The 15,540-nt window shown below is 51.7% G+C and overlaps 1 protein-coding gene across 3 annotated transcripts in view; it reads left to right on the top strand.

The window, feature by feature from the left end:
- ldlrad4a (low density lipoprotein receptor class A domain containing 4a) overlaps positions 1–15,540 on the top strand; it is a 629,055-nt gene that overhangs the window by 606,337 nt on the left and 7,178 nt on the right. For all 3 annotated transcript variants that reach the window (XM_072468425.1, XM_072468426.1, XM_072468427.1), the window contains one exon: positions 14,751–14,804. In XM_072468425.1, coding sequence (XP_072324526.1) covers positions 14,751–14,804 — 54 coding nt within the window. The remainder of the gene's footprint in view (positions 1–14,750; positions 14,805–15,540) is intronic.

Raw genomic sequence — 15,540 nt, 5'->3', positions numbered from 1 at the left:
GACATGGCAGGGTTTATAAAGTTGGAACGGATTAAGTTTGTCCTAAGGGGATCGGCTCAAGGGTTCACCAGGCGGTGGCAACCGTTCGTCGAATACCTCACAGAAAGATAGAGGGAATGGAAAAGAAGAAGACAGCAGCAGCAACCCGGTGGGTGGGTGGGTGGGGGGGGGCGGGGGGGGGGGGGGGGAACCAGAAGGACTCTCAGGGATGTTAGTGTATATGTATAATATGTATAGGTTGTTGTTATAGGTAATTGTATATTGGACTGCTGAATTGTATTTTTGGAGAGTATTTATTTGGGACAAGGCAGTTGCCATTTAGTTTTGTTTTTTAATTTCGATGTTGTTTATATATTATTTATTTCTTGCTTGAAACTGGCCATTGTTATTTATATTGTTATATTACTGTGTAAAGGATACACAATGTACTGTCATGGTTGGCCAAAAATTTTGAATAAAATATATTTTTTTTAAAAAAGGATTTGGGGAGAAAAATGGGGAGACACTGAAAGAGAAATAAAAATCTTGAGAGTATGTTAATTTTAATAGTCTGAACCCTACGTGCCAAGGATAGGGGAAGGTGCTCCGCCTCTGCAAGTCGACCGTGATACCAGTAACTAGACTGTTATAATTTAATTTATGAAGTGAGGCCCAGTTGTGGACCACGAGGACCCCCAGATAACGTAACCTTGTCTTGGCAAGGCGAAAATGCTACATCCCCAGTTGGGCTCTCCTCCCAGAGAGGTTGACCAGGAAACATTCACTCTTGCCCAAGGTCAACTTGTACCCAGAAAAGGAGCCAAAGGTGCTAAGCAACTTCATTATGCCTTTCATGGAGGATGCTGGGTCCATAATATTGAGAAGCAGGTCATCCGCGTAAAGGGACACCCGATGCTCCACCCCTCCCTGATTAATCCTCCTCCACTCAACAGAGGACCTCAGCACTATAGCGAGTGGCTCTATTGCGAGTGCAAATAGGAGTGGGGACAGTGGCAGCCCTGCCTCGTGCCCTTATTGGCAGGCGGGGCGGAAGAATTCAGCCCTTAGTGTGGAATGTTTCAGAGAGAAACTCTCCAAGCTCCCAAACAATGACTACTTGTGGATGAATTTGGATCTGTATCACGCCCAAGCATCCAGCGAGAATCACCCCACGAAACACACCCCTTTGGGGAGAATTGTGCCCTATATCAATGATTTGGATGTGGAAACGAAATGTAATATTTCCAAGTTTGCTGATGACACAAAACTAGGTGGGAATGTGAATTGTGAGGAGGATGTAAAGAGACTTCAAAGTCATTTAGACAGGCTAAGTGAGTGGGCAAGAACATGGTAAGTGGAATATAAATATGGAAAAAGTTATCCTCTTTGGTAAGAAAAATAGAAATGCAGTGTATTTCTTAAATGGCGAGAGATTGAATCATAGAATGTACAGTGCAGAAGGAGGCCATTCGGCCCATCGAGTCTGCACCGGTCTTGGAAAGAGCACCCTACATAAGCCTACGCCTCCACCCTAACCCCGTAACCTAGTAATCCCAGCTAACACTTTTTCTTTTGGACACTAAGGGCAATTTTGGACACTAAGGGCAATTTAGCATGGCCAATCCACTTAACCTGCACATCTTTGGACTGTGGGAGGATACCTGAGCACCCGGAGGAAACCCACGCAGACACGGGGGGAACGTGCAGACTTCGTACAGACAGTGATCCAAGCCAGGGATCGAACCTGGGACCCTGGAGCTGTGGAGCAACTGTGCTATCCACTGTGCTACTGCGTTGCCCAGATTGGGGAAGTGTTGATGTCCAAAAGGATCTAGGTGTCGTTGTTCATGAGTCACTGAAAGCTAACATGCAGGTACAGCAAGCAGTTAGGAAGGCAAATGGTATGTTGACTTTTATTGCAAGAGGTTATAAGTACAAGAGTAAAGATTGCTTGCTGCAACTATATATACTTAGGTGAGACAGCACCTGGAGTATTGTGACCGTTTGATCTCCTTACCCAAGGAAGGATATGCTTGCCATAGAGGGAGTGGAATGAAGGTTCACCAAAATGATTCCTTGGTTGGTGGGATTGTCCGATGAGGGGAGTATCAGGAGACTGGGCCTGACTTGTGCCTTGTCGATGGTGAGCAGGCTTTGGGGAGGGTGAGGAGGTGACCTGAAGATTCTGACCTTCTCTTGTAGCCACAGGCTAGTCCAGTTCAGTGTCTGGTGAATAGTAACCCCATGGGATGTTGATAGTGGGAGATTCAGCGATAGTTATGACATTAAATGTCACAGGGAGGTGATTAGATATTTTCCAGGTTTTGCTGCATATGGGCATGGACTGCTTCAGTATCTCAGGAATTACGAATGGCAAGGACTTCCGGTTGCGGCTATGTGGAGCTAAGTTGCACATTCGGCGGCTCCCGCAAAAACGGACTCTTGGGCTCTTTTCAGGGCCCCCAACGGCACTTTTATGATGTTTCCCGGTGTGGGAAGGAGTCTACAACAGCTCCCCGTTAGTATATGGCTACAACTAGGAGCGGGGCGACATAAAAGGTGGTGGTGGACCCAAAGAAGGTGCGAGGGAAGAAGGACAAAATGGCGGCGGGCGGAGACCAGGCAGCGTGGATGCAGTGGCCGGAAGAGCAGCAGGAGGGTATCCAGCGCTGCTTCAGAGAGATTAAAACGGACCTGCTGGAGCCGATGAAGGCTTCTATTGATAAGCTGCTGGAGACACAGACGGCTCAGGGAGTGGCGATCCGCGAGGTTCGACAAAAGATCTCTGACAATGAGGACGAGATCTTAGGCCTGGCAGTAAAGGTGGAGGCGCACGAGGCACTCCACAAGAAATGGCAGGAGCGGTTCGAGGAGATGGAGAATCGGTCGAGGCGGAAGAATCTGCGGATTCTGGGCCTCCCGGAGGGGCTGGAGGGGCCGGACGTGGGGTCCTAAGTGGTCACCATGTTGAACTCGCTGATGGGAGCAGGGTCCTTCCAGGGGCCCCTGGAGCTGGAAGGGGCCCATAGAGTGCTGGCGAGGAAGCCCAAGGCTAACGAGCCTCCGCGGGCGGTGCTGGTGCGGTTCCATCGGTTCGTCGATCGGGAGTGTGTGCTCAGGTGGGCCAAGAAGGAGAGGAGCAGCAGGTGGGAGAATGTGGAGGTTCGGATATATCAGGACTGGAGTGCGGAGGTGGCGAAGAGGAGGGCCGGGTACAATCGAGCGAAGGCGGTGCTGCGCAGGAAGGGGGTGAGGTTTGGCATGTTGCGACTGTGGGTTACCTGCAAGGACCGGCACCATTATTTTGAGTCTCCGGAGGAGGCGTGGGCCTTTGTTCAGGCCGAGAAGTTGGACACAGATTGAGGGTCGGGACGGACGATTGGGGACTGCGGTTGATATGCTATGTTTATTTTTGTTTCGAGGGGGGAGCCTTTGTATTACTCCGGGTTTCTTTTCTTTGTGTTTTTTCTCTTTTGGGTCGGTGAGGGTGGCTGGGGCGGGTTGGGCACTGTCTTGGTTGCGTTGGTCGGGGGGGCTCTTGGAGGTGAGATGGGGCCCCGCGGGGGAGGGGGAGGCCCGAATCAGGGGTGAGGGGACTGGGCCTGCAAAAGGAGCTGAGTCAGAGGTGGCGGGGCTTGGTGGGTGGAAAGCACCGGCTTTTTCCCGCGCTGAAGACTGGAGGGGGTGGGGCCGGGGCGGGGAAGCGAGGGTTGCTTCCCGCGCTTGGAACAGAAGGGGGAGGGGGAGAGCCTATGGATGGGGACGGGAGATGAGGGTGTGCCACACAATGGGAGGAGTCGAAGGATTGGCGGGAGTGGACGGGGTCAGCAGGAGTCAGCTGACTTGCGGAAGTGCAATGGGGGGAGTAACTCAGCTAGGATGGGTCCTAGCCGTTGGGGGGGGGGGGGGGGGGGGGGAATCGAGTTGCTGCTGCTATGGTCAAGGAGGAGCTGGAGCGAGTGGGGTGGGTCAAGACGGGGGTATGCCACTGTGGGGAACGGGCCGGGTGTGGGGTGCGGGCGCGTGGCTGGCTGAGGAGGGGTCATGGCTAGTCGGCGGGGGAGGGGGGCGGGTAGCCCCCTGATCCGGCTGATAACCTGGAATGTAAGGGGACTGAATGGGCCGGTTAAGCGGGCCCGCGTGTTCGCGCACCTGAAGGGGCTCAAGGCGGATGTGGCTATGCTTCAGGAGACACACCTGAAGGTGGCAGACCGGGTAAGATTGAGGAAAGGGTGGGTAGGTCAGGTGTTTCACTTGGGGCTGGATGCCAAAAATCGAGGGGTGGCGATCTTGGTGGGAAAGAAGGTGTCGTTTGAGGCGTCGAGCATTGTGGCAGATAATGGCGGTAGGTACGTAATGGTAAGTGGTAAGTTGCAGGGAGAGAGGGTGGTACTGGTCAATGTGTATGCCCCGAACTGGGACGATGCGGGTTTTATGCGGCGTATGTTGGGTCGGATCCCAGACTTGGAAGTGGGGGGCCTGATAACTTTAACACGGTGCTGGATCCGGCACTGGATCGCACCAGGTCTAGGACGGGTAGGAAGCCGGCGGCGGCTAAAGTGCTGAGGGGGTTTATGGACCAGATGGGAGGGGTGGACCCTTGGAGATTTGCAAGGCCGGGGGATAGGGAATTTTCACTCTTCTCACATGTTCATAAGGCTTATTCCCGAATCGACTTTTTCATCTTGAGTAGTGCGCTGATAGCGAGAGTAGCGGATACTGAGTATTCGGCAATAGCCATTTCGGACCACGCCCCGCATTGGGTGGACTTGGAGATGGGGGAGGAGAGGGACCAGCGCCCGCTGTGGCGCTTGGAGGTGGGATTGTTTTTTTTTTAAAATATATTTTATTGAAGTTTTCAAACACAATTTTTTCCCCTTACAAATCAACAAAAATGGTAACGTGATAACTGATATATAACATTGTTTAAATAATATAATAAACTAACCAAATAACACGAAGTAATGCTCCCCCCACCTCCTCTCCCCATCTAGAACACAAACAATTTACCTATGGTTGTTCCTGATCGGGGACCACACCGAGGCTCCCAGCACACCCCTCTGTCGCCTCCATTGCCCCCAGATACTTAATGTTGCCGCCACCACTGGGTTTGTGGTAAACTTTTTCGGGGAGAGCGGTAATGGCGCTGTCACCAGCGCTTTTAATCTTGTTCCTTTGCAGGACATCATCGCCAACCTTTTCCAAGCCGCTCCCTCTCCCTCTATCATCCATTTACGGATCATCGCCACGTTGCCGGCCCAATAGTAGTCGCCCAAATTCGGCAACGCTAGTCCCCCTCTGTCTCTGCTACGTTGTAGGAACCCCCTCCTTACCCTCGGGGCCTTCCCTGCCCACACGAAGCTCATGATGCTCCTATCTAATTTTTTTTTTAAAGGCCTTAGTGATCAGTATAGGGAGACATTGGAACACAAATAGGAACCTCGGGAGGACCATCATCTTAATCGCCTGCACTCTGCCCGCCAGTGACAGCGGCTGCATGTCCCACCTTTTGAAATCCTCTTCCATTTGTTCCACCAGCCGAGTCAGATTGAGTCTATGTAAGGTTCCCCAGCTCCTGGCTATCTGGATCCCCAGGTATCGGAAGTTTCTTTCCACTCTCTTTAGCGGCAGGCCATCTATCCCTCTACTCTGGTCCCCAGGGTGCATCACGAAAAGCTCACTCTTTCCCATGTTAAGCCTATATCCCGAGAAATCTCCAAACTCCATCAATATCTGCATGACCTCTGTCATCCCCCCCACTGGATCCGTCACATACAGCAATAGGTCATCCGCGTAGAGTGACACTCGGTGTTCCTCTCCCCCGCTAACCACCCCTCTCCATTTCCTGGAGTCTCTCAGCGCTATGGCCAGTGGTTCAATTGCCAGCGCGAACAGTAATGGGGACAGCGGGCATCCCTGTCTTGTTCCCCGTGTAGTCGAAAATACTCCGACCTTTGCCGATTTGTGACTACACTTGCCATTGGGGCCCCATAGAGGAGTTTAACCCAGCTGACAAACCCCTCCCCAAACCCGAACCTCCTCAGCACCTCCCATAGGTACTCCCACTCTACCCTATCAAATGCCTTCTCTGCATCCATTGTCGCCACTATCTCTACCTCCCCCTCTGCTGGGGGCATCATTATCACCCCCAATAGCTGTCGCACGTTGACATTCAATTGTCTCCCCTTTACGAACCCTGTCTGGTCTTCGTGTACCACCCCTGGGACACAATCCTCTATCCTCGTTGCCAGCACCTTTGCCAGCAACTTGGCGTCCACATTTAGGAGTGAGATAGGTCTATAGGACACGCATTGCAGCGGGTCTTTATCTCGCTTCAAGATTAGTGATATCGCCGCCTCCGACATTGTCGGGGGTAGGGTCCCCCCTTCTCTGGCTCGTTAAAGGTTCTTACCAGCAGCGGGGCCAACAAGTCCACATATTTTCTATAGAATTCCACCGGGAACCCATCTGGTCCCGGGGCCTTCCCTGCCTGCATGTTCCCCAGCCCTTTGGTCACCTCGTCCACCCCAATTGGCGCCCCCAGACCTGCCAGCTCCTGCTCCTCCACCCTCGGGAACCTTAGTTGGTCCAGAAACTGCTGCATCCCCTCTTTTCCCTCCGGGGGTTGGGACCTATATAACCTCTCGTAAAAGGTCTTAAACACCTCGTTTATCTTCCCTGCTCTCCGCACCATGGCTCCCATTTCATCCCTAACTCCCCCGATCTCCCTCGCCGCTGTCCTCTTTCGAAGCTGGTGGGCCAACAGGCGACTCGCCATTTCCCCATATTCATATCTCATCCCCTGTGCCTTCCTCCACTGTGCCTCTGCCCTCCCTGTGGTCAGCAGGTCGAACTCCGTCTGGAGTCGTCGCCTCTCCCTGTATAGTCCTTCATCCGGGGCCATCTACCCTCAGAATCTCCCCTCGTAATCTTTCCCTTTCTTTGGCCTCTGTTTTCCCCTTGTGAGCCCTGATGGAGATCAATTCTCCCCTGACCACCGCCTTCAGTGCTTCCCATACTACTCCCACTCGGACCTCCCCATCGTCGTTGGCCTCCAGGTACCTTTCGATACATCCCCGCACCCTTCCGCAGACTCCCTCGTCAGCCAATAATCCCACATCCAGTCGCCAGAGTGGACGCTGCTCCCTCTCCTCGCCTAGTTCCAGATCCACCCAGTGTGGGGCATGGTCTGAAACAGCTATGGCTGAGCACTCAGTTCCTTCCACCCTCGAAATCAGTGACCTTCCCAAAACAAAGAAATCTATCCAGGAGTACACCTTATGGACATGGGAGAAAAAGGAGAACTCCTTGGCCAGCGGCCTAACAAATCGCCACGGATCCACTCCCCCCATTTGGTCCATAAACCCGCTAAGCACCTTGGCCGCTGCCGGCCTTCTTCTGGTCCTAGATCTAGATCTATCTCACCCTGGGTCCAGTACGGTGTTGAAGTCCCCCCCCCATTACCAGGTTTCCCACCTCCAGGTCCGGGATACGTCGCAGCATCCGCTTCATAAATCCCGCATCATCCCAATTCGGGGTATATACATTAACCAGCACGACCTCCATTCCCTGCAGTCTGCCACTCACCATCACATATCTGCCACCGCTGTCCGCTACAATATTCCTAGCCTCGAACGACACCCGTTTCCCCACCAATATGGCCACCCCTCTATTCTTTGCGTCCAGCCCTAAGTGGAACACCTGTCCCACCCATCCTTTCCTTAACCTAACCTGGTCCGCCACCTTCAGGTGCGTCTCTTGGAGCATGGCCACGTCTGCCTTCAGTCCTTTTAAGTGCGCGAACACTCGGGCCCTCTTAATTGGCCCATTTAGGCCTCTCACATTCCACGTGATCAGCCGGACTGGGGGGCTGCCCGCCCCCCTCCCCTGTCGACTAGCCATCACCCTCTCTGGGCCAGTCCCACGTCCCGGTTCCGCGCACCCACCCGTCCCCCAGGCGGCGCATTCCCGCCCCGCCCACCTTTTCTTTTACCAGTTCCCTTTCGATCTCCGCAGAAGCAACCCAGTTATCCCGCCCCCCCCCCCCTGCTAGACCCCCATCTAGCATGGTTACTCCCCCCATATTGCTTCCGAAAGTCAACTGACCGCGGCGTCTCCCGCTCTCTCCTTGACCCCCCCGTGTGAGGAACTCCCATCCACCTTGCGCTTATCTTCCCGCCATCATCTTTCTGATGCGGGAACGAGAAAAAGAAACCCCGCGTTCTCTAGAGCCGTCCTGCCCCTCATGGCGCAGCTCCCCCTACCACCCCATTCCCATTCCCCATCCCCCGCCTGTGTCTCTTCTTCCCCCCCACCGGCGCCCACATTTCTCATTGTCCCCCCCCTCCCCAATTTACATCTCTATATATATCAGCATTGTCGTTTCCCCACCAACATCAGTCCCTCAGTTCTGATCCAGTTTCTCGCTTTTAATGAAGGTTCATGCTTCTTCCGCCGTTTCGAAATAGTAATGCCTCTCCTGGTGCGTGACCCACAGTCGCGCCGGCTGCAACATCCCGAACTTCACTTTCTTCTTGTGCAGCACCTCCTTGGCTCGATTGAAGCTCGCCCTCCTTCTCACCACCTCCGCACTCCAATCCTGATACACTCGTATCACCGCATTCTCCCATCTACTACTTCGTACCTTCTTGGCCCATCTCAGAACCACCTCTCTGTCATTGGAGCGGTGAAATCGCACGATCATCGCCCTAGGTGGTTCTCCCGCCTTTGGTCTCCTCGCAGGGACCCGATGGGCCCCTTCCACTCCAAAGGGGCCTGAGGGGGCCTCAGCTCCCATTAGCGAGCGTAGCATCGTGCTCACGTAAGCCCCGCCGTCAGCTCCTTCCACTCCCTCGGGGAGACCCAAGATTCGGAAGTTCTTTCTCCGTGATCTGTTTTCTAGGACTTCAATCCTTTCGGTGCACTTCTTATGGAGCGCCTCGTGCGTTTGCATTTTGACCGCTAGGCCCAGGATCTCGTCCTCGTTGTCAGTCACCTTCTGCTCCACCACACGGAGCTCTATCTCCTGGGCCTTTTGTGTCTCCTTAAGCCCCTCAATTGCTTGTAGCATCGGGGCCAGCACCTCCTTTTTTAGCAGCTCCACACACCGTCTTAAGAATTCATCCTGGTCCGGTCCCCATGTCGCCTGGGCTCTCTCAGCCGCCATCTTGCTCCTTTCTTCCTTCTGCCACTGCCCTCGAGGATTCTTTGAGATCTGGCCGCCGCCGCCGATATTTTTCTTTTCCGCTGGGGGGCTGTTTGCCTTACCCCACACCGGGTTTCGTCACGAAAAAATTCCCCGTTGGGGCTCTTAAAGAGCCCGAAGGTCCATTCGAGCTGGAGCCGCCGAAACGTGCGGCTTAGCTGGTCGTCGCCGCAACCGGACCGCCGGAGGTGGGATTGTTGGCGGACGAGGAGGGTGAACGAGCAGGTCCGAGGAAGTATAGAGAGGTACTTGGAGACCAACGACAACGGGGAGGTCCAAATGGGGATGGTATAGGAGGCACTGAAGGCGGTGGTGAGGGGAGAGCTGATCTCCATTAAGGCCCACAAGGAGCGGGGGGAGAGGGAGAGGCTGGTGGGGGAGATGGTGAGGGTAGACAGGAGGTATGCGGAGGAGCCCGAGGAAGGATTGTTGAGGAAGAGGCGCAGCCTCCAGGCCGAATTCGACCTGGTGACCACCAGGAAGGCGGAGGTGCAGTGGAGGAAGGCCCAGGGGGCGATTTACGAGTATGGGGAAAAGGCAAGCCGGATGCTGGCGCATCAGCTTCGGAAGCGGGACGCAGCTAGGGAGATCGGGGGGGAGTTAAGGACAGGGAGAGGGAGTGTGGTACGGAGTGGAGTTGGCATCAATGGGGTCTTCAGGGACTTTTACGAGGAATTGTACCGATCCGAGCCCGACGATGTCCCGGGCACTGATCTACTTGATCCTGGAGTGGGACAAGGATCCACTGCAGTGTGGGCCTTACAGACCGATCACCTTACTAAATGTAGATGCCAAGGTGCTGGCGAAGGTCTTAGCCACGAGGATTGAGGATTGTGTGCCGCAGATCATCCATGAAGACCAGAAGGGGAGGCAGTTGAACGCGAATGTGCGGGGGCTTTTGAATGTTATCATGATGCCGGCGAGGAAGGGGGAGGCGGAGATAGTGGTGCCGATGGACGCTGAGAAAGCCTTCGATAGGGTAGAGTGGGGGTACCTGTGGGAGGTGCTGAAGAGGTTCGGGGAGGGGTTTGTCAGCTGGGTTAGGCTGCTGTATGAGGTCCCGATGGCGAGTGTGGGCCACAAACAGGAGGAGGTCCGAGTACTTTCGGTTGCACCGAGGGACGAGACAGGGGTGTCCCTTATCCCCGCTGCTCTTCGCACTGGCGATTGAACTACTGTCTATGGCACTGAGGGAGTCAAGGAACTGGAGGGAGTTGGTGCGGGGTGGGGAGGAGCATAGGGTGTCACTTTATGCGGACGACCTGCTGCTGTATGTGGCGGACCCGGTGGGAGGAATGCCGGAGGTAATGAGGATTCTTAGGGAATTCGGGGACTTTTCGGGGTAAAAGCTCAACATGGGAAGAGCGAGCTGTTTGTAGTTCATCCAGGGGACCAGTGAGAGGGGGATTGGCGAGCTCCCACTAAAAAAAGGCGGAGAGGAGCTTCATGTATTTGGGAGTCCAGGTGGCCAGGAGCTGGGGGGCCCTGCATAGGCTTAATTTTACAAGGCTGGTGGAGCAAATGGAGGAGGTGTTCAAGAGGTGGGACGTGTTGCCGCTGTCCTTGGCGGGTAGGGTGCAGTCAATCAAAATGACGGTGCTCCCAAGGTTTTTGTTCCTGTTCCAGTGCCTCCCCGTGTTTATCCCGAAGGCTTTTTTCAGGCGGGTTAACAGGAGTATAATGGGGTTTGTGTGGGCTCGAGGGACTCCGAGGGTGAGAAGGGTGTTCCTGGAGCGGAGTAGAGATAGGGGGGGACTGGCGCTGCCCAACCTCTGTGGATATTACTGGGCCGATTGCAACGATGGTGCGCAAGTGGGTGATGGCGGGGGAGGGGGCTGCATGGAAGAGGCTGGAGACGGCGTCTTGTGTGGGTACGGGTCTGGGGGCGCTGGCAACGGCGCCGCTGCCGCTCCTCCCAGGAGATATACCTCGAGCCCGGTGGTGGTGGCTGCCCTCAAAATTTGGGGGCAGTGGAGGCGGCACAGGGAGAGAAGTGGGGGCCTCGGCGGGGACCCCATTACGGGGGAACCACCGGTTCGCCCCAGGAAGAACAGGTGGAGTTTGCGGGGTGTGGCACAGGGCAGGGATACGAAAGTTGGGGGAGACCTGTTTGTGGACGGAAAGTTTGCAAGCCTGTGTGAGCTGGAGGAGTAAGTACGGGCTCCCCCGGGGAACACCTTCAGGTACTTACAGGTAAGGGCGTTTGCCAGACGGCAGGTGGTGGAATTCCCGCGGCTACGGCCACACACAGTACAGGACAGGGTGCTCTCGGGGGGGTGGGTGGGAGTGGGGAAGATCTCGGAAACCTACCAGGTGATGCAGGAGGAGGTAGGAGGCCTCGGTGGTGGAGGCAAAAGGTAAGTGGGAGGAGGAGTTGGGAGAGGAATTGAGGAAAGGACGTGGGTAGATGCCTGGGGAGGGTGAACTCTTCCTCATCGTGCGCGAGGCTCAGCCTCATACAGTTTAAGGTGCTGCACAGGGCACACATGACCGGGACAAGGATGAGTCGGTTTTTTTGGGGGTGAGGACAGGTGTGTTAGGTGCTCAGGGAGCCCAGCAAACCACACCCATATGTTCTGGGCATGCCCAGCGCTGGAGGAATTTTGGAGGGGCGTAGTGAGGACGGTGTCGAGGGTGGTAGGATCCAGGGTCAAGCCGGGCTGGGGCTCGCAATATTTGGGGTGGCAGAGGAGCCGGGAGAGTGCAGGAGGCAAAAGAGCCGGTATTCTGGCCTTTGCGTCCTTGGTAGCCCGGCGAAGGATTCTTCTTCAGTGGAAGGATGCGAGGCCCCCAAGCGTGGAATCCTGGATCAACGATATGGCGGGCTTTATAAAGTTGGAGAGGGTGAAATTCGCCTTGAGAGGGTCGGTACAAGGGTTCTTTAGGCGGTGGCAACCGTTCTTAAACTTCCTGGCTGAGCGGTAGACATGGTCAATGGCAGCAGCAACTCGGGGGGGGGGGGTGGGGGGGGGGGGGGGGGGTAATTTTTTGTTTTTGTTATTCACACTGGAGGGTCTGAGGGGGTGTATATACTTGTTGTATTAAGTCGGGGTGTTAATGTTAATTTATTATTTATGTACAGGGGGGAGAGGGGGGTATGGAGGGTTGCTTTTCTGGACTGTGTTTTGTACTTAACCCTGTTGTGTTTCTTCTCATTTTTGTTATTGATATTTTATGAAAACCTTTAATTTTTTTTTTGAAATATATTTTATTGAAAATTTTTCAATCACAATTTTTTCCCCTTACACAGCAAACATAAGAAAGAAAAAAAATTTAACAGTACATGTAACATAATAACCACAGTCTAATAACAAGTAGCTAACCAACATGGTAAACTAATCAATTAACATAAAATAAAAACTTCCCGCGTCCCCCTACCTCCCCCCCCCTCCCCCCCCCCACCCCCCCCCCCCCCCCCCCCCCCCCTCCTCCCCCCTGGGTTGCTGCTGCTGGTCATCTATCTTCCCTCTAACGTTCCCCTAGGTAGTCGAGGAATGGCTGCCACCGCCTGGTGAACCTTGAGCCGATCCCTCTCAGCGCAAACTTCATCTGCTCCAGTTTTATGAACCCCGCCATATCGTTTATCCAGGCCTCCAGTCTGGGGGGTTTCGCTTCCTTCCACATGAGTAAAATCCTACGCCGGGCTACTAGGGACGCAAAGGCCACAACATCGGCCTCTTTCGCCTCCTGCACTCCCTGCTTGAAAACCTTTAATAAAAATTATTTTTTTTAAAAAAGGAATCACGAATGGCTCTGAACATTGTGCAATCATCAGTGAACTTTCCCACTTTGTGGACCTTATGATGGGAGGAAGGTCACTGATGAAGCAGCTAACCGTGGTTGGCTAACAGAGGGTAAATGAAAATTTTACCTCTGAGAATAGCTGGAGCTAAGGGAGCATTCTCCAGGGCACTGTGACATTCTTTATGGGTGGACCCTACAAAAGTACATAACTCTAGATTGATGTGTCATATAAGAGAATTCTTGGGGAAAGTGGGAAATAAACCTGAGTGTGTAAGATTTCTATTTTTGTTATATTATTATATTATTGTTAATAGTGCTTCATTTTTCTTTAAGTCTTTTATATAAAAATTTTTAAAAATTATTAAAGAAGTGGGATCTTGTGGCATTAATGTAGCATAGTGGTTAGAACTGTTGCTTCACAGTGCCAGGGTCCCAAGTTCGATTCCCGGCTAGGGTCACTGTCTGTGCGGAGTCTGCATTTTTCCCGTGTCTACGTGGGTTTCCTCCGGCTGCTCCAGTTTCCTTCCATGAGTCCCGAAAGACGTGCTGTTAGGTGAGAACATTCTGAATTCTCCCTGTGTACCCGAACAGGGCGCCGAGTGTGGCAACTGGGGATTTTCACAGTAACTTCATTGCAGTGTTAATCTAAGCCTACTTGTGACAATAATAAAGATTATTATTATTATTGATTAGAGTTTAGAAGTGATGAGACGTAATCTCATTGCAACTTACTCAATTTCTTACAGGGCTCCACTGCATAGATGCAGGAGGGATGTTTCTCCCGGGCAGAGGGTGGTGGCCTAGAACCAGCGGACATCATTAGAATAAGGAGTAGACCATTTAGGGCTGAGAAGCAGAGTAAATTATTCACTCAAAGGGTAGTGAATCTTTGGAACACTCATTCCAGATGGCTGTGGTGTCACAGTTATTGAGTATATTCAAGACAAGATCGATAGATTTATAGGTATTAAAAACATCAAAGGATATGGGCTAGTGTGGGAAAATGATGTTGAGTTAGAAGATCAGCCATGATTTAGTTGAACGTGGAAAGGCCTGAGGGGGGCCTTATTTCCCATGTTCCATGAGGCCCCGTGTAGGGCATGAAATTTACAAACTTTTACATTAATATTCATGATATAAAAAGAAAGTGGTTTGCAATTTTTTGTCTATAATTTATGTTAATTTACACTCGGGGAGTTCCAAACTTACTATGTAATTATAAATTCAAGACAGGAGTTATTTATGTTCTAATTGGCTTAACAAGAGGGACTGGGGAATAAAGCACGATCCTATTCAGAGAGAACTATCTATAAACATAACCAACATTAGTCACATCATCCATTAGACATTCTTTTTTTTCTAAATTTAGAATACCCAATTAATTTTTTTCCAATTAAGGGCAATTTAGCGTGGCCAATCCACCGACCCTGCACATCTTTGGGCTGTGGGGGTAAAAACCCACGCAAACTTGGGGAGAATATGCAAACTCCACACGGACAGTGACCCAGAGCCGGATCGTACCTGGGACCATGGCGTCGTGAGGCAGCAGGGCTAACCCACTGCGGCACCGTGCTGCCCCGACCCCCATTAGACATTCTTAATTGCGTCTGGTATTGGCCCAACTTGTGGGAGTTGAATGTATTGATTATAACCAAACATAATTCTGGTGCTTGCACAGCAGATTGCTGTCACTCACTGCATAACCAGTAAACGTTAAACCTTGAGTGCAGAAGGTTTTACCTACTTCTTGTTTCGGACAAGGTTTTGTGAACTGATAATCAGTAGTGCACAAGTGATGTAATGATCTGCTTCTTTTCAATAGGAAGGGTACCTGTGCCCATCAGATAGCACAATATCTCGCCATACTGCTTCAGAGGTATGTTCCAGCTAAATGATTCATGATATAAAGCTCTATTTGAATACTATTAAACACTTCCCTATATGAAATGTATAAACCATCTGAAAATGGATGACTAACGATGTGTAAATATAATCAGACAATTGGGCTTGTTCTCCAATCCAACTAAATGGGGCAGAACGTTTTGAAAGACACTGTGCCCTTGTGCCATGCTCAAAGAATGATTGTCTCCCACCATTTTGCATGTTTGCAAACCTGTGTTGCAAATCTTTTCTGCTTTTCTGAGCTTTTCTGCTCAGTTATCATTCAAGATTATATTGTTACAATTACTAAATGGGCCCGAGGTTAGTTGATTCTAATCAAGTACCCCTGCTACACCGTTATGAAATTCCTCTGGTATACTGGATGTATGGAAATCAAGCTGAGATTCAATTGAATTAATATTTCAAAACTTCAGCTTGATCACCACTTTCATCCGTAGAATTTTAACTTCCTCCATAACTGCCTTTTTATTCTGGGTGCTGCAAAGATGTTTCAAGTATTATGCTACAGCTCAATTCCCTTTTTCAAAACTGAAAATCTATTTTAATGTTTTACAAATTATTCTAAACCTCCTATTGTTCTCAATTTTATTTTTTTCCTGTTGAAGTTGCTTTTTCATCATCCTTCCCATTTATTTCTATTGCTTTTTAAAATTAATTTGAGGAACTGCTTGTTTACCGTTTTCGTGGATAACTATTTACCTTTTGTATTC

Source organism: Scyliorhinus torazame, chromosome 11, assembly GCF_047496885.1.
Source record: "Scyliorhinus torazame isolate Kashiwa2021f chromosome 11, sScyTor2.1, whole genome shotgun sequence".
NCBI lineage: Eukaryota > Metazoa > Chordata > Chondrichthyes > Carcharhiniformes > Scyliorhinidae > Scyliorhinus > Scyliorhinus torazame.
This window is presented reverse-complemented; position numbering and strand designations above follow the sequence as displayed.